Source organism: Lagopus muta, chromosome 4 (genome assembly GCF_023343835.1).
Source record: "Lagopus muta isolate bLagMut1 chromosome 4, bLagMut1 primary, whole genome shotgun sequence".
Classification (NCBI taxonomy): Eukaryota; Metazoa; Chordata; class Aves; order Galliformes; family Phasianidae; genus Lagopus; species Lagopus muta.
In genome coordinates, this window is record NC_064436.1 from 63,608,584 (window position 1) to 63,632,703 (window position 24,120).

General features: G+C 45.5%; 1 protein-coding gene across 4 annotated transcripts in view; it reads right to left on the reverse strand.

The window, feature by feature from the left end:
- FGFR3 (fibroblast growth factor receptor 3) overlaps positions 1-16,569 on the reverse strand; it is a 49,787-nt gene extending 33,218 nt beyond the window's left edge. Inside the window, exons 1-2 of one of the 4 annotated variants that reach the window (XM_048942831.1) lie at positions 15,864-16,569; positions 669-932 (exon numbers count right to left, since the gene is read on the reverse strand). In XM_048942831.1, the coding sequence (XP_048798788.1) occupies positions 669-932; positions 15,864-16,035 (436 nt within the window). In that variant the 5' untranslated portion in view covers positions 16,036-16,569. The remainder of the gene's footprint in view (positions 1-668; positions 933-15,863) is intronic. The other 3 variants (XM_048942832.1, XM_048942833.1, XM_048942834.1) reach the window with 3 other exon arrangements.
- Between the last annotated feature and the right edge of the window lie 7,551 nt (positions 16,570-24,120).

The following is a 24,120-nucleotide window of genomic DNA, read 5'->3' on the forward strand; positions in this document are numbered from 1 at the left end:
CACAGTAGAGTGATACAGGCTTGTAGCTGTTCTGTCCTATTGTCCTCATCATGGAAAATACAGACGTGCAAATGACAGCAAGTACTTTGCTAATGCACCACTTGTCTGAGGTGCATGGCTAGCAGTAAGTTCCTCTACTTCTGAAAAAACTAGTAACTTGTGACAACTGGGATGGAAGGAGGAGGTCCACGATCTTTAGTATCCCTTCCAATCTAAGCTATTCCACAAGCATTCTAGAATATGGAAACGGTTTTAAAGATCTCCAGCTTTAACATGCAATTTTGCCAATGATTTGCCACACAAAGTAAAAAAAAAGTCATTTAACCTCTCTGAGCCACAGCTCACTCACTCACACTTCAAAGGCACACATAGCATTGTGCCTATCTGAGTGTTAAGGGGGATCAAGAGCTTAATCTGACCAGCACTGTTTCCAAGTCTCTCTCAATCTCAACATCGAGCTTTTAACACTTGGTACTAACACACATGCATTCTTTGATTGTTGTTTTGTTTGGTCAGAATGATTACTGCCAGGGCTTGGTGGGGAGGTACAGACCTACCAAGAAGGGACAAAAAGCTGCAGCTCACCAGCTATGCTGAACAAGTGAAAGGGCAAAATACACACACACACAAAAAAGCCAACTGCAAATCTACTCTATTTCTGCACATACCTGTCACTCTGACTGTAAAGTTTCCCAGGACCTCGTTGGAATGCCTTGGCTTGCAACTGTACAGCCCCGAATCATCATATGACACATTGATTATCTTCAACAGTTTTTGTCCAATATGAGTTCTGTTGGAAGGTGCAATCCCAATACCATCTTTAAACCAGAAAACTGACACAGAAGAGCTTTGGGTGTTACAGGAAAGTTCAATGGTATCTCCACTTCCAAACACCAACTCTTCCAGAAAGGCGGTCTCACTTCTCAAGTATTCTGCAAAGGGAAAAAGAGAGGGAAATGAGTAAATAAGAGCACGTATCAGAGGATGAAAGAGTATTTTTAAAAGTATATTGTATTCGCTCTACAGATGCTTCCATGTGTTCAGAAGTCTCTCACGCTAGTGATGACAGCGAATCCTGTCATGCGCTGCACAATTCTGTTTTACAGTAGAGCAATAACAAAAGGAAAAGTCTGAGCTCAGAAGGCTTCCCACAAAGGAACACGAGGCATGATGGTTTGACCGTCTTCAGACTCACATACAGTGATGTACAAAGTCACTTCAGACACCCAGTGGTTTCTTCCTCCTCTACACCATTTTGAAAAAGAAGACTCAGTCCTCCATAGCTGCCCTCAACTGAGTTATTCCAGCAGCATGAGCACCACTGCCTTGTCTATGCCAGCCAACATTTTCTCATTACACATCTCATGCTTCTTCCAGCTGACAGCAGCTCTGAGAAGTCATGCTCTGCCAGCCACAAGTCTTCTTGGTTTTGTACACTATGGGATTCTAATTCCTAGCAAAGACTCTCTGGTGCTATCATTATATAATTAACAAATAAGTAATGCAAAACAAATCTATTTCCATGATCTAAACTCAGGTGGCCCAATTTTACCTCTGATAATAATCAGATATGAATAGAGATCTTAATTTTGCTGCTTACATATATGCATAGAATATTACTGTGAAACCAATGTGATTACAGCAATTCAGAACACCTGAGGATGGTGTTCTGATGATGATTTGTCTTCAAGTTGTTGTTCTGCTATTAAGTCAAAGAATTGGAGGAGGTAATTAAAGAAAAATGTGCTGCTTTTCTCCCCTTGTCGTGCAACTTTTCCTTCTCATGGAACTTTAAAAATATAAAAATGCTTCAGTCAATAGTCTTACATAGAGAAAATGATGAATTCCAAGGGCCTGAAAATGTGGTATTTCATGGGAGGTATCATCCCACAGTAGGCAAAGCCCACACACATTGGGGTCACAAAGCACCTTTCCCTTATACTCTGGCAGCAACTCCAACTCAAATATTTCTGGGTTTGGCTAGAATGCTGTGGTATTCATATAGACAAGGGTTTCTTTTATTATTATTATTATTTTATTATTTTTAATGAAAAGATTTTCCCTGAACGCATATGCTATTAGTAAAAACAGAAGCTGAAGGAGCATCAGCATCTCTCTCCTTTCAGAGCAGCTCCTGCTGCAGTTCTGTGCTCACCCATGGACTGTCTCTTCCCATCAAGAAGCTCCTTGGGAAAATACAGTTGACAAAAAGAAACTTGCAGCATCAGGTAAAGAAGCATTTTCTGTTTCAGCTGCTGATTTCAGGATAAAGCCTTCCTTCTCTGTACTGTAAGTATTTTCTCAATGGCACCAACTTTGGCTTTAGATTAAAAGTCCCTCATGCAGCTTTGCATGCAGTGCTGGGTGCTGATCTTTCTTGACTCTACTGGAAGCTGTTCCTAATTTAACCTACTGGAAAACAAACCCCATGCAGCTGAACCATTCCTCCATACAAAATGCACACTTCTACCTGACCTTTGGTAACTTGTGCATTTTGGCTTTTGCATCCTAAACCTACCAACAGGAACAAGCCCAGAATGAATACAAACCAAATGAGGCTTTTTAGTCATTTAAAAAGAAGTCACTTTTTTTCTTAAAGTGATAATGAATCTGTGTGAATGACAAAGCACTACAGCAGTTTCATAAAACATTGCAAAGGAATACCAAAATGAAGAGTAAATTCACTTCTGACTCAGAACAATTGAGGTTTGCAGTTATTCTGAAGAAAGAAATCTCATTTCTTGCTCATTTTGACATCTCTGCCCTTTGACAGCTCAGCTGGCCCCCCGCAGATATCTTGTTGCCCACTGCATGCACACCTTGGTCCTACTGACTGTATTCAGTCTTACTGACTTCACTCCTCCTGAGTACAGTATCCAGAGATTTCAAGGAGTGGCTACTTGAAAATGAGAACAGTACTGACATTTTTCAGCTCTTTAAACAGCATTTCAAATTTCAGTTTACACACCTATGGCTAAAAAACAAACAGAACCCAAGTCAGAGACCTCCACAAAGTCGAATGTGCTTCACTATTTTGTCTAACAGAGAATGAAGATTTACTATTATTATTTTAATACCTCATCCAGCTTTCAAATATGACAAATGCAAAAGCAGAGACTGAGGTTACAACACCTATCACCCAAGCATCAGTCCTGGGTCCTAAGAGAACCATCCACGCTGTAGGCTAGCAGCAAATCCCTTTAAACCTTCCTGCACTTTGGCTGATGCCCTCCCTATGGCTAGGGACTGTTTGTAGGTGCTATGCCAGAAGCATGAGCAAGGGATGACAGAGCCTGTAGGATGCTCATGGACCCCATACCACCTTGCACAGTGCAGTCACCTTCAGCTCCAGGACACTTTGTTCCCTTGTTTCTTCTCTTCACTTGTGAGCTTCCCACTGGAATATCTTCTTACAGCTCCACTTTTTGAAAAACCCCAGTGTTTGGGAGCATTCCTTTCAGCTCCAACTCCTCAAGGGAGCATCCCAAAGCTGGGGCATAGCAATTCATCATGCATTTCATAAGTAGATGGCCCTGACCTCACTGCCCAGGGTGGAGGGCTCAAGGCTCAGCACCCTCAGTTCTCTGAGTAGAATATCCCTCATGCGCCCCTCGAAATCCCAGGGAGGGTTTTCTCTGACGTGGACCAAGAGGCTCTCTGATGGCTTATATTTTTCTCCATCTACACTGTATTTGCCATTTTACCTGTGTGTCCTCACAGTGGGAGCCGAGGGCTTCTGTGCTGTGTCTGGATGAAAAGGTAAGAGATATGGTTTATTGTCTTGTGGTAGGAACAGTAATGGGAGGATGGTTGAACTAGATGATCTTGTAGGTCCTTTCCAACCTTGTGATTCTACGATCCTACTGCCAGAAATGGGAATCAATCTGTCTTTTCTCCCCAGAGTTTGGATACTTCTGGAAGTAAACTGACTTGGTCTTTCACTTAAAAACCTAAGCTGTGATTTAGAAAATTGCCTTTAAGAAACCATATCCACAAACAGTTTGCCTCAGTCATTTGAAAGGGTCAATTTATCTTTCACCTGTTGTGTATGTTTGCTTTGGTGTGGGATGGGGGTTCCCCTGGAAAAGCTTAAAATAGTTTTCCTAATAATAGACAGGTAAACTGTTTATTCAGTATTACCACTGCAGTATCTATGCAACTGTTACCAGTCAATATTTCTTCCAAAGACCTTAAGAAGTGTGCTGCATTCTATTGCCTCCCAGGACTGTTTTTATGTGTATGCATGTGCACTAGCAGGAAAGCAAACTTTTTTCCTAGAGAATATGCACAACCATGACCAGTTCTCAAGGTTATTTCACAAGTCATATCCTTTTTTTTTTTTTTTTCCTCCCAAAAGCAAGAGATTATGGGAGAAAAAATCTCTAGTGTTTAGCTTGGCTATCCCCAGCAGCGACTTTGGAAGGGCTTCTCAAATGGAAAAGCAGATGTTGCAAATCTGCCTTATCTACGGAGCAACTGTTGACTCTGTTGTGCAAATCCTAATTTACATCTGCATGAAAGGTTTCAGAGATTAAATGGCATTCAAGGAGGAATATTAGCTTTTCTCCCTCCCTCCAGCCCTCCTTTGAATGGATTTACTACTGGCAATTAGCTTTCTGTTCCACCGGCCAAGTAGAAAACAGGATTCATCGAGACTCTACAGTATCCTCCTTTTAATGGACTGTTTTCTCAAATCACCCAATTCAGATGCCTAGAGTCAGAAGGAGAAATAAATCGTCACAAAGCTAAAATAGTTACAAAAACACTTTAGCCAGGAGGATTTCCCTCTGGCAAAGCCCTAAGGAGTAAAAAAGAGAACAAATCAAAGGGGTCTCCTGGCTACATCCAACAAACATGGGAATGCAAAACCCCAGGAACACAAAGCTTTGGTTCCTGTCCCAAGGACAGCCTGTAGCTGTGAGTTTGCTGGCTTAAAGGAATAGATTCGGATGGGTATTTTTCTTAAAATTAGGCCAGACTTTCAATAGTTTCTAATGCAAAACAAACAAAAAAGAAATTACCAATTACAACCCTTGTCTATCCCTACAGTTCTGCACGCTTTTTTTTTTTTTCCTTCTTTTTTTCTGAAATAAAATTAATATGAAATGTCCTTCACCAGCCCACCTCACCCAACCACGGTGGTCAAACTGGTCAATCCTGGCCACTTCCTATGCAGTGCACAGTGATGGGACACTTGTTGCACAAATTCTAGGAGGAGCATAAGAGACCATGACCATAGGCCATTCCCTTGGAGCCTGCCTCTCATTCACTCAAGGGTGATGGCCAACTCAGCCTTTGTTTTTAGATGGAGTGACAAACTTGTAAGGGAGAAAGGAGGCCAACCAAAACTGTTGGCTGCAGGCTGTCCTGGCCTGGAGTCAATAGATGGATCCCATCACAAAATGGTTGGGGTTTTACATTTTCACTCTTTGTGTCTGAGGAATTTCAAAAAGCTCATCACCGTACTGAAGAAACCACAACAACCTTGTTCTCAAACCAATGGAGGCCCATGAAAACTAAGGCTCAGACTGGAGCTTCCCAATGGCCAGAGCAAATCATCTCAAGCCTACACTGCAGCAGAACAGGTTTCCAGCAACATGCTGAAATAACCAAAAACCCCATGGAGCAAACTCACGCCCTGCAAGCATCAGCATGTGACATTGCCCTGTCAGAGGAGGCCAACTAGCTGGGTTTTACAGGTGACATGCAGTAGGCAATCAGCAGCCAAAACAACATGTTACACAAATGAATGGTCCACAAGGCACAAAGAAAGGACAGAAACTGAATCTTTGGGAATGTTTTTAAGTTTCGTTAAAAAATCATTGAGTTATTTCCCCTGGGCTCCTCCTCTCCAGCCTTATTTCCTTCCTTAAACCCTTCAAAAATGTATCGCTGATGGAGCTCTTGAGTTTGGAGAAAGTTTTCAGCTTTCTGGATGAATTATAGAATTTGGTGAACTCTACCTGAACATTGACCACATTCTTAGTGCCTCTGCAGATGAGTTTTTGCCCAGTTTGTTCTGTTTGTTCTGTTTTTTGACACCAGGCCCACCAGTTGAGGTTCACCACAGAATAACTTTCTAAGGGACACAAAGAATTGGAGCCCTGCTACAGCTCCAACCTGGTCACTTGCAATGAGTCCCTGAAGTGCACTTGGAGATCACATGGAAGCAGAAAAAATTTGCCATAAAGCCTGCCCCAACCTTTCCCCTTCGGTTCACAGCTATGCAGTGACCAAATCCCAGCTCCTCCGTGTTTCCATTCCACTTCCAATGCGCGCTCCTCTAATCTTCATTTAATGCAGGCAGCTGGCTGTAAATACCCCAGAACAATGACTTTAATCCTAAGGATCCTGAAGCCCCCCTTCCTCCCTGCACCAAAACTAAAGAAAAATTAAAAGAACAGCCTCATGACAGCAAGATGGAGAAACCAAGCTAGCCATTTGGCCAAAAGAGCAGAATGACACAATGAGCTAAATTTTGCCTGGCCCGCTAATTAAAAACGGAAGCTACCATACTCCTGAGCCAGCGATGGGAGGTGGGGGGAGTTTTCATGCTATTCAAAAACTGGCTTCCAACTGGGACCATATTCACTCCACATTAATTGTCATTCCAACTACGAGTGTCCTAGTTTCAAAATGAAAACTACTCTCCAGCGTAGCTAGTGAAAACCAACACCAGTTTTGAGGCATTAAACAAAATTTATTGATTGCATTTTCCCACCCACTAAAACTTTAATAAGCATTAAACCTCAAACTCCTGGCCCTGCTTCCTCCCTCTACCCTCTCTCTCCATAAAAGGGGTCAGGCCCCTCTATATGGAGATTAGGACTTTATGTTTGGTATTTGTTTATGAGCCTATCAATTGCCTGTATTTCGGGGGGGGGGAAAGCACATCTAAAAAAACCCTCCCGTACATGGATTAAGAGAGGGCAAAGGTTTAGGGTAGTTTTGGTGGCTTTTTTTTTCCCAACTGATTGTAAGGTTTAGATATATTACGGATCATGTTTACATGAAAAAGTGAATGCTCCCCTTTTTTGTAAGCTTCCCTTGAGTTACATAAAATGGCATAATTCAAAGATCCCTATTACTGAGTAATAAGACACAGAACTTCCAGGCTTCTCTGCTGGCTGTTTTCAGCTGTGTAAAAGGAAAAAAAAAAAAAAAAAAAAAAAAAAAGGAAAAAAAATGGGGGCCACTCTGTCTGCATACTTACCAAAGAAAACAAAGGCCAAACATTTGAAATGCAAAGGTTGGTGATTAAGCCCAGAAATCCATATCTAGGCATCAAAATGAATAACCAGATTTTAAGAGTGCTTAAGAGCTTGAAATGCAGATCCTGATCTGGCTCAGCATCTTTCAAACCCAAGCCTGTTATTTCAATGCCTCAAGCGGGATGGAGGTGCCAGGTACCCAAAGTTGCAGGAGCCCAACGCTAATCTCCTGTTATGAAGTCTGAGCCAGTTCAATCTGAAGTGAGGCCACTGAGCAACAAACCCAGATTTTATTATTTAGAAAGCACATCTCATATCAATACTGCAACGCTTTGTCCCCGTCCTAAACTCAACTCCTACACTTCAGAGGTGGTAAAAATGGTGGATATCAAAAATTCTTTTATTTCTCTTCTGTAAAGAGGGCTGCTGAAGGGAGTAGATGGTTTGGAGTTCACTGCTCTGTTAAATCAACCTTACTATATTTTTTCAGCTTGTTTGACTTGCTGTTTCTGTATACATTTGTGTTTTCACCTCTCTGCATTCAAATCCCACGCTAGCATTTGTTCTGTGCTTCTCACAGGAAACTTGCTCAGCTCTTTATTTGTATTAAGTCTACGGACTTATAGAAAACAGACTTGGAAAACAATTCCTAAATTAGCAGGACTTACCAGCATACATGCATAGGCACAGACACAGGGCTGCATACCATCCTGCCCAAGCGTGGCTTTTTATCATTTCCAGCAGCAACAGCAGGGCATCGGGTTCAGCAGAACGGCACTTTTAATGGTCTCGTGCAACCATATCTATTACAGCAGGTTTTGGACTGCACATAATAAATTAAGGGAGAGTTCAAGGAAGTCATGCGTGTCTCGGTTCCCACTCCTTTCAAACGGTTTTAATGCTCCCAAATCACTGTCCTCTATTTACTGAGCTATGCTGGGTTCCAGATATGCCAGCAGCAGGTTTGACATCTCCACATGCAGCTATTTTAATGATGCTACAAGGAAATGCATGCTTTGCAGAGTCCCATGCTGTGGCACAGCCAGTCTTGACTGCCTGTGGGACCTTCCTCAGGCTCTCCGATCCCATCCCCGTCCCCCACAGACTGACCTTTCCAGCTTTTCTTTATGTTTTCCTAACAAAAACACGTCTAAAACCTCCTTCTCCCTGTGAAGGAGTGTCCAATGTTCCCTGAGAGACAGATGCCACTGCAGCAGCAGGGTTGAGCACTGCAATGGCATGGAGAAGGAGAAAGCCAACAGCTGTTTCTCTTCTGCTGACAACATTGTGGAAGATAAAAAGTGAAGCCAGCAGCCTGGATTGGTCTGAAAGCCAAGCAGAGATTGTAAGCTCCAGGTGGGCTGCCTTGGGCAGGATGGGTGCAATTGGTGGATGAACCACCATATGGCAACACTTTCACAGACAAAGTTGGACGACCTCCTCATGTTTTCATCTGTTTCTCCATGTAGACACATGTACCTATAAACAGTGAGGCCACTGAGTGGGCAGTGATCCAAAACCTGGACTCTGAGCCCTTTCAGAGGACCAGCAGCTAATTCAAAGTCATGTCCTCCTCTCTGCTGTGTGCTACTCTTACAGCTGCTTCTCCTCACCCCAAAACAGGCAGGCGTACGCAATGGGTGAAGCCAGCAAAGACTGCATCACTTGTCCGCACCTCATTTGCTATGCACTGAGAGCAGGGGAGCAGAGGAGATGAAAATCTCACTTCAAACATTTACACAGGTTTTGAAAGCGCCCTGAGAAGCTTTCAGGTGATTTTTGCCAGGACTAACACATTCCAATGAAGCCATTCCCTTACACAGCATGCAGATGCATAGACTTGTGGAATCATAGAACCATTAAGATTGGAAAATACCTCTAAGATCATCTAGTCCAACTGTCAACCATCCCCACCATGCCCACTAACCCACCCTGTCCCTCTGCCACATCTCCATCTCGAACACCTCCACGGATGGTGACTCCACCATCTCCCTGGGCAGCCTGTTCCAATGCCTCACCACACTTCCTGAGTTCAGGTTCCAACCTGAACCTCCCCTGGAACATCCTAGAAAGCATTTATGCTGTGTGGGATCACACAGAAGAAATGATGGCAAGCAAAGGTTCCAGGAGTAAGATGCTACTCTCTGAGATATCCAACACTAAATGAAACATATGGCAACTGTAACATAGTATCTACAATTAAATTCTATGGTATTTACTGTATTTATACTGTATCCTAGCAGGGCTAGAAGCTAGGGGGAAGGGCCACGACAGTTACACGGGTTTACAGGGTATCCAAAAGCCAACACCAGCACACTCCAACAGCGGCTTACATCCTTGCTTCCAAGGCAGTGAAATCAGCAGCGTGGAAAGCCTGAAACTTATTTTTATGCCTGATTACAGATCTTGAGTGCTCAACACTGAGCACTCACCCATTACACTGCTGACACTGATGCCTTTGGGCTGACCAGGAAGGAACGTTTCATGCTCGATCATCACTCACTCCACTCACAAGAAGGAGGTGGGTGATGGATTTGGAAAAGATTTCAGGAAGGGATGCAGAGAAGACACCATCTGCTGTTTCTTACTTTTTTTTTTTTTTTTTTTTTTTTTTTTTTTTCCCCTCCTTTCTGTAATTTATCAGTTTGCAAAGTGGGAGGCTGAGTTTCCTCACAGCCCGCTCTTCCTTCAGCCTTAGGAAGAAGGAGGCTGCAAGGAGCAAGGAAGGTGATGGCCAAGGAGCTCTGGGCTCCCAGCCCTGCGGTTCCATTTGCCAGGCGCCCAACCCAACACGCTGCATATAAAGAGGCTTTCTGAGTTTTCCCTGGAAAAACAACAAAAAAAACCCACATGCTTTCATGCAAAGCTGTGGGAGCATGCGTAACACGCTGGCTGTAAAATGAATGCATTTTTTATTTGATTTTGCAAGCGTTCCCTACCGTTCCAACTGTATTCATTTGCAGCTCGTGTCTTACACAGTAAATACCAGCAAAGTTATGCACCTCCATTTACCGCCCGCCCCACTCCTGCACGAATCCTCAGCCCATTAACATAACTATTTAAACTGGACATGTTTTCTTCAACATTCCCCCTCTTTCATAAACTGCCAAGTGACAGTTGTTTACTGTCAACATGCCCGAGTGCTCCAAGCCAGGGAGAAATATGCCCTTTCAAAAGGCGGACCTATCGGCTAGCAAAGGAAGATTAGAATCTGGCATTTTCCTCTTCTCCCTCCCCAGAAATGCTTTATTCGTAGGGATGCGCATGATACAGATCAGCAGAGATGGTGCTGTGCTTAATTCCGATCATTCTTTTAATTAAAGACGGGCTCAAGCAGGGTTTATCTTGGGTTGCACATGTGAGTTGTCAGCGCACACCAAACTCCTTAATCTTCCCATTGCAACTGCTTTCCCTCCTCATCTTTAGCTCCGATAGCCCAAGCACACAGCGGGGAAGCAGCATGCTCATCTTGCCCAGGTCCTGCTACTGGCGAGCAGTAAAATTCTTGCCCTGAGGATCTATACAGAGAAGTTAAAAAAATCAGGGGAAAAAAAAATCCAATCACCACTTACTTACTAAGCTGCTGAGATATTTTGCTGGGAGGGAATTTCTTGCTCTTGAGTTCTGCACACGAAAGGGGGTGGAATAGGAGGGAAAAAAAAAAAAACAACCATAATCCTCTGAAGACAGTGGTTCCCCATGCCTGCATAGAGCAATAGGGGAGCTCTTAGTGGGTTTACTGCTGAGTACCACTGCTTTACCATAAATATCACCAGCTCCTGCTCTCCTACAGACATTAGGTCACTGTCATACCATCCAATGGCATCCAGTATGGACCTGGTGACAAAAGCTTGCCTCACTTGGTACACAGTGAAGGTGGGATGAGACGGAATACAGACAGCCCCACCAGGTAGAGCCAAGCACATCCCCACTTGAAATTTGAGTTTCCTCACTTGGGTCATTAGAAAACTTTCCAAACAATCTCTATTTCTGCTCAACAGTTCCTTCCACCACAATCTGTGAAGGGCTTCAGCCTGCTCCCTTGGAAATTTCTGCTTGGGATTAAATAGGCACGAGATGAGGACCTTGGTGTAACTTTTAAAGGATGACAGGCAGCAGCAGACAACGGAACTTCGGAAAAACCTGCCCCTGAAGGGTCTTTATAAACTCTATCAAGCATCCAAATAAAATCAAAACTCCAATTCCAGAGAGATTTTCAGCCCTTGGAAGGGAAGAGCATGGAGTTAGTAAGCGTTGATCTCAGCACCTAGATCCAGAAACATCTTCTCTATCTCCTTGCCCTCAAATGACAGCCCCTATGGATGCGACCCTGGCTTTTCCCAAGGAAAATGCTCCCTCCAAAAGCAATAAAAATAAAAACACTGCAATGTGCTAGAATGCATTACACAACTCTTAGGACCGGGTGCAGGCACTCATTGCGGGGCAGCGCACAAAGATTTGTAGCCACAGAGAGCAGCCGCAGCCTTCGTCCTTCCCTCACCCACAGCCTTGGAAGCCTCTGCTTCTGAGTCATTAACACGTTTAACCCCTCGCAACCTGCGGAGATGGCACGGCCCCAAACTCTCACAGATGCTGAACGTGTAAGCACATGGTAATTGTTTTGCATACGGTTCTGCGTGATAAAGAAACTCCGAGGCGCTTCCAAGTTTTAATAGAACCTTTTTATTCTATCAAGTCTTTATCTTCCCCCCTTCTGTGGCTTTGGGAAAGCAATGCCAGCTCACCAAAGCTGACTCCCCCTCTGCTATGAATACCGCACCTTTTTTAGATGAATACATCTGAAACTGAAGCAGTTACTGGAGAAGTGTTTTCTCGCTTTGCTGCACCGTGATTCTTAAAAAAGAAAGAAAAAAAAAAAGCTTTGCTAAATTGTGTAACCTGAGTGTCACAGCAGAAAAAAAAAATAAGATCTAACCTCCCTGTCTACCTGGGCACTGCAACTCCCCCTTATCAGGGTGATACAGGGCAGGTTTATGTCTCATTACCTTTCACATTTTAACTACCAAGTTTACCAAAGGTTTTACTCCACTGTTATCGCAGAGTTTTTGTTTGCTTTTGATATTATGGAAACTTCCTGGTCATTTGAGCCAAGGAGCTGATACTTAGGGGGAAAGAACATCACACATTGGGATCACAGTGCCGTCACGGCAGGAATAAAAAGCCTTTCTCCACTCATCCAGGTCTCTACATCCTATCTCTGCCACCCGGCAACCTGAACTGTGAGCTATCAGGAAGGGGGCATCAGGGCTGGCGGCTCCAATTCAGAGAAAAAGTACCAGATCACACAGATAAACGGCCCCAAGAGTGGCCAACAGCAAGCCGATAAGCTATGGAGGAGGCCCAGGAGAAAAAGGCAATGAAAGACCTCATATGAGGCTTCAGTCGTGGTTCAGCTAGCGGTTTGCTCAGGGGGTGCTTTGGGACTTCTCCTCTGGCGGGTGCTGAGTCAGCAGCCTGCTTCAAAAAGCCAACAAAACGGTATGCAGAGCCAGACCGACCGGCTGGCAGGGCACGGGGAAAGTTACGAGCGTGCAGCACGCTGGGAAAAAGGGAAGTCCTCTCAGACGGGGAAAGGAAATAAAAATCGAGTGGGTTTCATTGATGCCCAGGTTTAGCCTAGCTGGGAAAAAGTCACCAAACTCACTCTATCCTTTATAGAGCTACTGTCAATTTGTAGCATTCATGATCAGTATCCCTTCCCAACAGTGCCAATGTGTTCAGGAGATTCATAAAAGTGAACGTGCTGGTCAAAGTGGCTTAGTTTAATTGCAGGATTTAATTAGCAGATCAGCACTTTGCGACACAGTCTTCAGATTCACTTTCATCATGTTCCCTATCCAGTGCTGTTCATAAAGTCTTAATTAAAAGGGAAAAAAACCCTCAGATTTAATTGGAGTGACCTCTGTCAATACGCGGTGCTATACAGCCACTGTCAGGTGCTGTAATGAGTCAGTCCCTGCACTGCCATAGGCTCTCTGGTTCTCTATTTGCTAGGTAAGAGACAACCAAGAAAAGCCATATTTCATCACCTTTTCCTCTGTCCTCTAATTTAATTCCTCAATAAAATATGCTAGACTCAACATAAAGGACTTCATTACCTTCTTCTGCAGCTATTCTTAAAGAACAAATGGATCAACTTTTTATCTCAGCACTGTATCACTCATAGCACTGAATCCGAAGGATTTCAGGTCTCGGGCACAATATCAGGAGTGCTACCCATTTACAATGGGCCCTTTATAGAGAGTTTCAGAACACTTTCCTGAAGGGAACCGCTCCGGTGCCGTGTGGCACACACTCAGCACAAGGGCAATTTAGGGTGAACTTTGGAACATCTGGGTACACAAAGCTCAGCAGAGCGGCCTGAACCTCTGCCATCGGCTGCACAAAACCTATCAGCCCCAGCAAGTGCATCCCCAGTCTTCTTCCCCTTCCCAAGTGGGGAAGTCACCAGAGCCCCTGGGTGCCTCTGCTGGACTGGAACCTGAATTCACACATTCTGCTCGGTGACAACGTGACCACAGCTAAGGGACCATCAGTCCTGGCTCCAAACAGAGCTCAGCTTTCCGCACAAACTTCAGAGTTTAACACACACACATGGCTCCATAGCACCAGTACCAGCAATCCCAGAAATTCCCTTTTTTTCTATGTACATTTCTGGAAGATGGGATGGATATCACAAGTTTTGCAAAGCAAAACGCTGCCGTTGGTCAGCCCTGCTCTCAGAGCAAGCAGCGTCACTTGACATGCACAAATCGTACCCAGTAATATCTTTATCTGAATACTAATGCAAATTGGACGGGCTTTTTTATAGGGATGTCTATTCTGTGACTGCTGAATAGAGTGACCGCATGCTCAGGGCTGCAAAGGAGTTCACTGACCTCCCTAATCATCTCTGCCATAGCCCCTGAATGACACACACATTCACTCCTGCCTCGCCTCTCCGCTTTCATTCATAAAAAAAAAAGAGAAAAAACACAACGGGGGGGGGGGGAGGAAATTTTGACATTGTTCTTCCTGCGGGAGCCTCAAGAAAGGGAGAGGGGAGAAACTCAGCCCAGATGAGGCCCCTGGTGTTTTGAGTTGAGCTTCTATTCAGCAACAGCCCCGCCATCTGCCTCCTTCCTGCCAGCAGCCCAACACCTCCCCGCGGAGATGTTAAAACCTGCACCCCTCCACCTCCGCCAGCAGCGCGCGTCCGTATTAGCAAACACACACATACCTCCAGAACGCCTCCCCTCAATGTGTGTTTTATGGAGCTGGGGACAGGCACAAAGCAGTAGCTGTTACAGCCTTCACAGCCCCGTGTGGAGAATTAGATCACTGGGGAAAAATCCTTCCAAGCCCCTTTATGGAAAATAAGGCCTTAGACTGTAAATGCAAAGCCCGGCGAACAACAGCCCTCAGTAATGAGCCAACACCCCATGGCCCATTTGATCAGGAGAAAGAATTTGCTTTTTACCATTCCATTCAAAGGCTGAAAAGCAAAATGTGTTTTTACCCGGCTAGGAGGGTTTATGTTCTTTACAGTTTCTTTTGCACAACCTTTTTCCCTCCAGGAGATGCTGTGGGCTGGGCAATGCCCGGCTTCCCACATCTCCACGCACGTGGCCAGTGTCACCCCTAGGGATATCACTGAGTAGCCCATGGGGAACGGAGCCCAGAATGCTCAGTCTTATCCCACTCCCTGGAGTTGACAGTGACACCCACATGGCCACTGTCAGGTTGATACTGACACGCATATGGTCATCAACAACAGCGAGAGAGCCTTATCCCGACGATTTCCAATTCAAGTGAATCTAAAGTCCTATGATTTTCACTGGAAATCCCAAAGCAGTGATATCCCTCCAGGTTAACCCCTCCAAACTGTCCCCCAAATGACAGCACAGAGACTGACACACACTCCCTGCCCCTTCACTTCCACCCAGACGCCCACCTCGACGCGCTCGCTGCCGTGTTTGACCCATAAATCAATTCTTCTGGCTGTGAAAAATGAGCCAAACGAGTTACACTAAGAATCTGGGGTTTTATTAGGACTTTCTCGAAAACAAAACCAACCCCCGGCATGATTTATGGCTTTAACCAAAAGGAGTATGAAAGTAATGCCCCCACCCCCGGCCTCCGCGAAGCCCATTTATTCCCCTGTCACTTTTTTGGCAACGGGGGCTCAGAAACCCAATGGTGAACAATGGAAACTTTCTGCCGGGTACATGCAACCCTGGAGCCGGGGGGCTGCGAAGGGGCTTCGAAAAACAAACAGGGGCTCAGGGAGCAGCTGAGGCAGATCAGCGAGAAGTTGCAAACCCACCCGAAGAGCTTTTTTTCCTTAAAACAGCTTTTGTACGGCTTTTCCTCGAGAGGAGGTGTTTAGCGGCTCCTTCCCCAACGCCTCGTCCCTAACTCAATGAGTTGCGACTGTTGGTGCGTAAGAAGCCCCCGCCGCCCCAAGCACCGCGAAGAACCGGAGGCACAAATCCCCGAAGGGCACTCAGCGCCGCGAGAGCCTTTTCAACAACTGTTCAAAATCCATTTTCCCCACAGAGCACCACCACCACCACGCACGATCCCGCCGCTTTCATTCATAACTCCCGCTCCGGCCGTTCCCATCCGCCCCGCGTACGCTGCCCTCCTTACCTGCCGCCTGCCCGCCGCTTCGCTCCGCTCCGCGCCGCCGCGCCGCCGGCAGCGCTCCGACGGCCGCCGCTAGGCACAGGCACCAGACGGAGCCCCAGGCAGCCCGCATCCCTCCGGCGCGGCTCCGGGGCAGCGAGGCCGCCGCCGCCGCACCGCCGCCCGCCTCAGACATCCCCCGGCCGCATGCTGCCGCCGCTCAGCGCTCCGCTCCGCTGCTGCGCTGCCGGGAGAGGGAGAGAGGAGCTGAATGCGGGAGGAGCTCCGCAGGGTCCTCCCGGGGTTGGAGTGGTAGGATGAGGGAGGGGGAAAGGTGAAATGGGGATAGAAAAGGGAATGGGGGTAAGATGGGGATAAAAGGGGAAACAGAGATGAAAAAGGGAAATGGAGGTTAAAGAGGATAATGGGGATTAGAAAAAAGGGAAAACAAGTGAGAAAAGGGGAAAACAAGTGAGAAAAGGGGAGAATGGGAATAGAAGGGGATAAAAGAGGGTAATGGGGGTAGAAGGGAGAAATGAGGATATGAAGGGAAAATTGTGATTAAAAACGAGAAAATAAGCGATAAAAGAGGAAAATAAGTGATCAATGGGGAAAATAAGTGATAAAGAGAGAAAATAAGTGACAAAAGGGGGAAATAGCACTTAAAAAGTAATACAAGAAAACTAGTAATAGAAAAAACAGTAACAGAAGAAAAACAGTAGTAAGAGAAAAAATAGTAATAAAATGGAAAAAAAAAAAAAAAAAAAGCGATTAAAAAGTAGGAGATCCAAGAAGCGCCCGGGGAGGCTCTGAGCGCGGCGGGGCCCTCCCTACCTGCGCAAGCTCCGCGGCCGCCCGCGCACCGCGCATGGAGGAGCCGCCGCCTCCCTCCCGCCGCCGCGGCGCTCCTGCGTCTGCCCGCGGCGGCTCCGGAGCGGAGCGGGGCGGCCGCGCTGTCCCCGCCCGCCGGGCCGAGCCGCCCGCCCCGCCGCCCCGCCCCGCTGCCGCCGCGGGGGGCCGCGCCCGCCGCCCGCTCCTCTCCGCGCCCGGCCCCAGCGGGGGCCCGAGGGGGGAGGTGGGAGTGGGGATGGAGCACGCACGCTTTTTGTCTGGGGGTGAAGCGAAGCGAACAGTCCTGGGTTGGCCGCGGGTGCCGCGGCGGTTCTGTGCCGGGACACACGTCCGCACGTTGGTTTTGTTTTGTGACCCTGTAACTGCAGGGTGTGCTTTCTGAAGGGAGGCGGGAGGGCAGAGCTGGAAAGGGATCTGTTGGTCGGGGCGACCCGGGAGGGAGCAGCGTGGTGAAAGCGAGCTCGCTCACTGTACCCCAAAGTGAAGCTGCCGGCACTCCTTCACTCACCGGGGACCTGGAGTTTGTTACCGACAGGAGGAATCACAGCTCACTCGGGGCTCTGCGCTGTGGCAAAATCTGATCGAGTGTCACCGGTGTGTGAACAGCTCTCACCGGGGGTGGTTTTGTGGGCATCTCCCGCACCACCACAACCACCCCATCTGAGCAATGCACACCGCTCATTGCCTCCACGCAGAGAGAAATCACAGCACTGCTCTAGGAGAAATCACAGCGCTGCTGTAATCCCCTGATGCAGCAGCATGCTCACCAAAAATAGATGCAAGTATCAGAGCTGGGAACACTTGGCATCGGGGGCCCAAATGCACCAAAGACTGAGTGTAACAGCTAAGCTCCAGGCTGTTTGGGTCCCAACGATGTGCATGGAGCTGGGGATGGCTCAGAGCTCCCAGGTTCTGTCCTGACTCCTTCATCAGGCGTGGGGGTCTGACATCTCAATACCACCGCATTGTGTGAGAGCAGGGAGGAAATGCTCCACGTCAGACAGACCCTCACCGCTGACACCAGTGGGTTTAAAGGAAAACAATGGAGGGAAAAGCAGTCTGCAAAATACAGCATGGTTATGACACCATCACTGAGGTGGCTTTTTGGAAAAATGAGGCTGAGTTCTGATCGCAGGATTCACAGGAAATCAAAGGGGCATCGGGGTACTCCTGCATGAAGGACTTCAGGTTTGCACTTCCTTTGTAGCAGGGGCATTTTTAAGATTTCTTCTGAGTAACTCTCAAGCAACATGTGTAGAACTGATATGAAGTGCAGATTCTAGGAATTCTTTGTCATTTTTTAGGACTTAATGCCATGAGCCATATATTAGTGATGTGCTCAGTGTCTGAGCCTGTTGCCATCATTGTCCTGGGAAGGGGATTTTGGGAGCCTTATGAGTGCTTGGAGTCATTCCTTCTTCGTCTCCATCCAGAACAGAGGGACAGGATGGGCTGTGAGGTGTCCCAAAGGCCTTGGTCCTAATGAGTCCTCTTTGGTGACACTGTGTGTGCTGATGTGAGTGGGGACGGCATGCAGAAAGCAGTGCCCAAATCAATGTGAGCTGGAGCAAACAAGTGGGGAGGGTTAGACTGTAATGTAAAATTTAATGTACCAAGAAAGATAGATCAGAATTACAGAGAGCTGTGGTCATGTGAGTCTGAATCCAATCGGGATGAGAAATTTGGAGTGAAATAAGAAGAGCAAGCTGGAGAGATGCACGTCTCTGCTGCAAGAATTGTGTATGGAGAGGTGCTAGCAGAGGTACAGTAATTTGGCAGCCTGGAGAGCAAACAGTTGGAGGAGCAGTGAGGAAAAAGCCTGGAGAGAGCCTGAGGAGGGTGTGAGAAGCACAGATTTCCAGCTGATCCCCAAATACTGCTGACTCAGCAGGGCCAGTCCCCAACGAGCATCCCTTCCTCTGAGATGCTGATCACTGAGTTTTCCCAGTCATTGGAGGAAATGATAGAAATGCTCAGGAGCCTGGAGGGAAGGAGACAGGAATGGCACGTTATCTCACTGCAGGCAAAGACTGCAACGTGGGGAAAAATTGGTCATTCTTTGCACTGCCTTAATACTGCCTGTGTGCTCCACAAGGCAGAGCTCACACACTGCCTGCTTCCAGCCCTGCTACACTGACAGGCCCACTTGTACAGCCGTCTCCTTGCAGTCCCTGCTGTGGCTTTATTGTTCCAAAGAGTGCACACTCTGGGTCAGGCATATATAATCATAGAACCATTAAAGTTAGAAAAGACCTCTAAAATAATCTAGTCCAACCATCAGCCCCTCTCCCCCATGCCCACTAACCCATGTCCTTCTGTGCCACATCTCCATAGTTCTTGAGCACCTCCAGGGATGGTGACTTCATCACTTCCCTGGGCAGCCTGTGCCAGTGCATTATCGCTCTTTGTGAGAAGAAATTTTTCCAAATATCCAACCTGAACCTCCCTTGGTGCAGCTTAAAGCCATTATCTCTTGTTCTATCTCTAGCTTTTGCTGCACTCAACACATAAGTTGTCCTAAAGAGTTGAACAACTTCATACATGTGTACATGTTCGAGCTCCAATGTGTGCATCCAGCACATTTGCAGTGGAAAAACAACCGAGGGGCATCAGGATAGTTTACAAGCAAAGATAACTCCTGCAGCTGCTCTTGGGGATGGCTGAATATCATCCCATCACAAACGATCACTATCAAACCCAGGAGAGTGAGCAGCATTCTTGAAAGCCAACTCCTGGTTGGTGGCTTTTGGTTGTAAGACCATGTTCATCTTCATTCTAGCAAAGTGATATTGAGCTCAGGGACCCCGCGCTAACTGCAGAAATGTGATCCCCTCCCGGAGCGTAGTGATGCCCAGATCAAACACAGCAAAGAATGCAACCTGTGGCTGGGGGGGTTTGGCCTCCACCATCCCTGAAAGGCCTCCATGTAGTATTTGTGGCAGAAATAATTTCATTCATCATTAAGAGAAAAACATTTGTGGTGTGTAAAGTGGCAGTTACGTAAGAAATTGGATCGGAGGTAGATAGGTATTGACTTTAAGATGTTGTGTGGAGTCAGTGCCTTTAATCAACAAGGGAAATGTTTGAATGTTAATAGAACTAACAATGAAACCAGAGTCGTGTTTTGACAAGTATTTCCAAACATTCCAGGAACACTGCGATGCTCTAGCAGCAGGTTTCTTAGGAAGGTAATTGATTGCTCAAGCTATATCAGGGTTTACTGTGTGTGAGCAGCCTCACACCGCTGAGGGTGGCGCTGCTGGAGGTGGGGAGGTGGCTGCTCTTAATGAAGGACTGATTTTGTCCCCACAAATTACCCTGCAGGCATGTTAGAAGAGAGGTGAGCTCAATGCTGGAAGCTCCTCCTGAGAAGTTCTTTTCTAGATTATCCCTCCATCCTTAGCCCCATTCCTCAAAGTGTTCAAGGCCAGGTTGGTTGAAGCCCTGGGCAGCCCAACCGGGTGGTTGGCAACCCGACCCATGGCAGAAGGAGTTGGATATTGGTAACCTTTAAGGTCCATTCCAACCCAAGCCATCCTATGACTCTGTGATTCTACGATCATAGGGAATTGAGCATGGTGGTTGTTGTTTCCTTCATCTGTTGGATTTTGCCCCCTTTTTTTTTTTTTTTTTTTTTGCATGCATTGCTGACACAGATCACCTCTCTCTGTTCTGAAGATAAACACTGAATCATTCAAAAGTGACCAGAAAAGTGCTGGGGAACAGTACAAGAACAGTACAACAGTACAGCCTCAGTACAAGAAAGACATTGAGATTTTGGAAAGGGTCCAAAGGAGGGCGACTAAGATGATCAGGGGGCTGGAGCACCTCCCCTATGAGGACAGGCTGAGGGAGTTGGGCTTGTTCAGCCTGGAGAAGAGAAGGCTGCGGGGTGACCTCATTGCAGCCTATCAATACCTGAAGGGAACCTACACCCAGGAGGGGAGTAAACTCTTCAAAAGGGCTGACAACAGCAGGACTAGGGGAAATGGTTTTAAGTTGAAGGAGGGAAGATTTAGGTTGGATGTTAGGGGGAAGTTCTTTACTAGGAGAGTGGTTAGGCCCTGGAACGGGCTGCCCAGGGAGGTTGTGGATGCCCCGTCCTTGGACATGTTTAAGGCCAGGTTGGACGGGGTCCTGGGCAACCTGATCTGAATGTGTATGTTTGGTGGCCCTGCTAGGCAGGGGGGTTGGAACTACATGATCCTTGGGGTCCCTTCCAACCCGGGTGATTCTGTGATTCTGTGATTCTGTGATTCTGTGTGAACAAATGTATCTCTGAGATCAGCCCTGTGAGTCTTTGCCATGCTTTTCTCACTGATTCTGGTTTAAGTCAATAGATCAGATGAATCATTGATGAGCATTTGGAAACATGAGATGGCAGGTACTGCTTGAGAACTTTGTCAACAATTGACCAGATGGTCAAAGGTGGATTTTGTTTTTATGGAGAAGACCCACAGTTTACTCCCAGATTTATTATTAACTGCATAACTCTGGAAGTTTCACACCCTCTTTGAGTATCTCCTGATACTGCAACAGTTTGCCACCCTTCTGTGCATAAGTTGAAAAAGTGAAGTTAGCAAAGCATGAGTTAGGAACCTGATGGAATTGGGCTATCCCTATGGCCAATGAAGAGAGTCAGATGCTTTCAATATGTGATTTTTTGAACTGAACTGGTTCTCATGGTGGCTGTCTCTCTGTACTGATAATGGAGAGATCCTGGATGCTCAACAACCAAGGATCTGGCCATGAGAAAAGAAAAGAGCTGGGAATGACAGGCACAGATTTCACCTCTGATTCTGAGCTGTTATCACTGAAAGCTTCATTTCTCCAAGCATGCTTGAAGTCAACATCAGTGCCCACCACAATTTCACATTGATGCAACATCTTTAAATCTGAAAAATGATTTCTTTGCAAATCATACCCAAGTATGCTTTCAGTAGTACCAAGAAGCAAATGGGTACTTCTGAAGGCATTTCTGCAGCAAAATCCTAGTCTTCCTTAAAAATAAAACCAAAAAAATGCAACCAGAATAACCAGTGGTTTTCAGTCAGTGGTTTTCCATCTTTTTCATTTGCAGACATCGACATTTTTTCCAGCAAAGGTTCAGCCCCTTGTATACTTAAATTGAAGCCTACTGACAATAGGTTCATTTTTCTTGTAAAGTTTTTGTAGACCATTCAGAAGTAGTCAGGGTACCCCCAGAGACCCACAGACTACAATGAAAATGATTGAAATCTGCTATATATTTATTCTTCTGTAACTAAATATGATTTTTTTTATATTTTTTTATTTTTTTTTGGCCTTGTATTTATACAGACTGTCTACTTCAGCCTCTGTAGTGTCTGGAATCTGGGCCTGGTGGTGAGGGGGACAGAAATTTGCTCCAAGGCAGTATTATAGTAACATAAATATTATTTAGGTATTTTCAATTGATTTAGTGATATCCCTATGTGGACAATAACTGTGACATCAGCTGGGAACATTAATGAACAAATCAAGTTGCTCCACTTAATCATTTGTTGCCAAACCTGATGCAAGGAGTGGAGAAGAGTTCAAGTGAATCAGGAGAATAGGAGTAATTGTTGAAAGACTTAATGTAGTTTACACAGAAATGGCTGCTTAATTGCTTCTTAATTGCTCTTGGTAAGCTCATGGGAGGCAGCATGCAAACAGTGCAGATTATACAAACGTCTCCAGCCCAGCTCTGGAGCACAAACCTTGATTTCAGTGTGGGATAGAGGAAGAATACGGAGGTGAGCACTTCAGAAAGCAATGAGGGGCAGCTGCAGCATCTATTGTGCTCACACAAGTCACCCGACTGAGATAGCAAATTCATGTTGTTTTCCAAAACTCAAGCATAGTATTAGTAATATGCCATGGTTAAGACAAAAGGGTTGCATATTGCCAGGAATATATTAGCTCCTCTTACAATTCAGAACACAAGTAAGAAGTTGGTTGAAAAGGGCATATTTTCTCTGTGGCTGTTGTTGCCTCAAACCATAGAAATATGAAAATATTTGTAATCTCACTACACAGCACAAGGGGGATGGATCATCCACTGCCAGCCTGATTTCTCTAGGCTGCTGTGCAGCCGGGCTACAAGAGATATCTGCAGAGTAAAAAGCATATCCAAATCAAACAGTCCAAAATTTGAAAATGTCTTCCTCTCTGTGCTGGGGTTAACCTAGGAGCCAGGCAGCACTCTATCTGCAAACCAACAGAAAAAGAGAACAAGTATTTGCTCCCAGCAAATCAAGCAGCTCACAGGGTAATAAGAAAGGCAAGGACACTACAAAGAAATTATCATTTTTTCTTGAAGGCTTTGTGACAAATTTCCAGCCACTTCTTTGCCAAAATAGTTTCATAAATACTGGAGATACTTGGTTTTATCCTCCCTGAATTCATAGAAATGTCGAAGCATGTTCTCACAGGTAGCCACAGTTAATCTGAGCGATCTTGAAATGGCTTCCAGCTTTCAAAAGTTTACATTAAGTAAAGATTATCCAATTATAGTTTTCTTTAAAGATAAGAAAGATAAGGTCGATGGAGATGCTAGATGACTAAAGTATGCTATTTTTTTTCTCATACATTTCTTTCATGGTATGCTGTGAGACAGCTCTAAAATTAAAATACGGGTTTTGGCTGTGCAGAAATATATGACAAAACACTGTAATGTTTGGGATAAGCACAACAGATGATGACAATTGTTGGTCAAAAGTATTATTATTATCTACAAACAAATCATGGCACTGTGGATTTCATCCAGGGTTATACGTTATCTTTCAAAATACCCAACTTTAAATTTTTATTTCAGCCAATAAATTAGCTGTAGCCTGACTCAGCCAGTTGAAAATAAATGTTGACTGTTGAGGAAATTATATGCATTATTGAGAAGTCCAAAGTCAGACCAATGGCTGGTTGTGGGTCATTTTGCAGGAGGAATATTGTGTTTGGATAAAGGAGAAGAGAATACATGAGTGTTGTGTTAGGAAATGAAGTTATATTCCAACTTTAAATTCTAATTTTCTCGGTGTCTTATAATGTGTGAAATATATCATATGTGCCCCTACCTCACCACAGCTTTGAAAAATATGTTTTCCTTATGAAAATACACTTGGGCAGATTTCAGAAACCTTGTAAATACTGGTCCTGCTGGGGCTGAACATGAAGTTAACATCTGTTTCAATTGTATCAGTGAAAGACTTCATGGAATGATTGGAAAAAAATAATATTAGTATAATGTAAACACAATTTTAAGTAAGGCGTTGTGGATCATAATGATGATTCTATGATTCAGTGATTCTATAATTCTATGAAATACCTGAATTACACAAAGCAGTTTGTCTATGTTATCAATGGCTTATCCAGATGGAAGCCACAGTGTAGGGCCATGACCTCAGACCAATGGTAGTCTAAAAGGAAACAA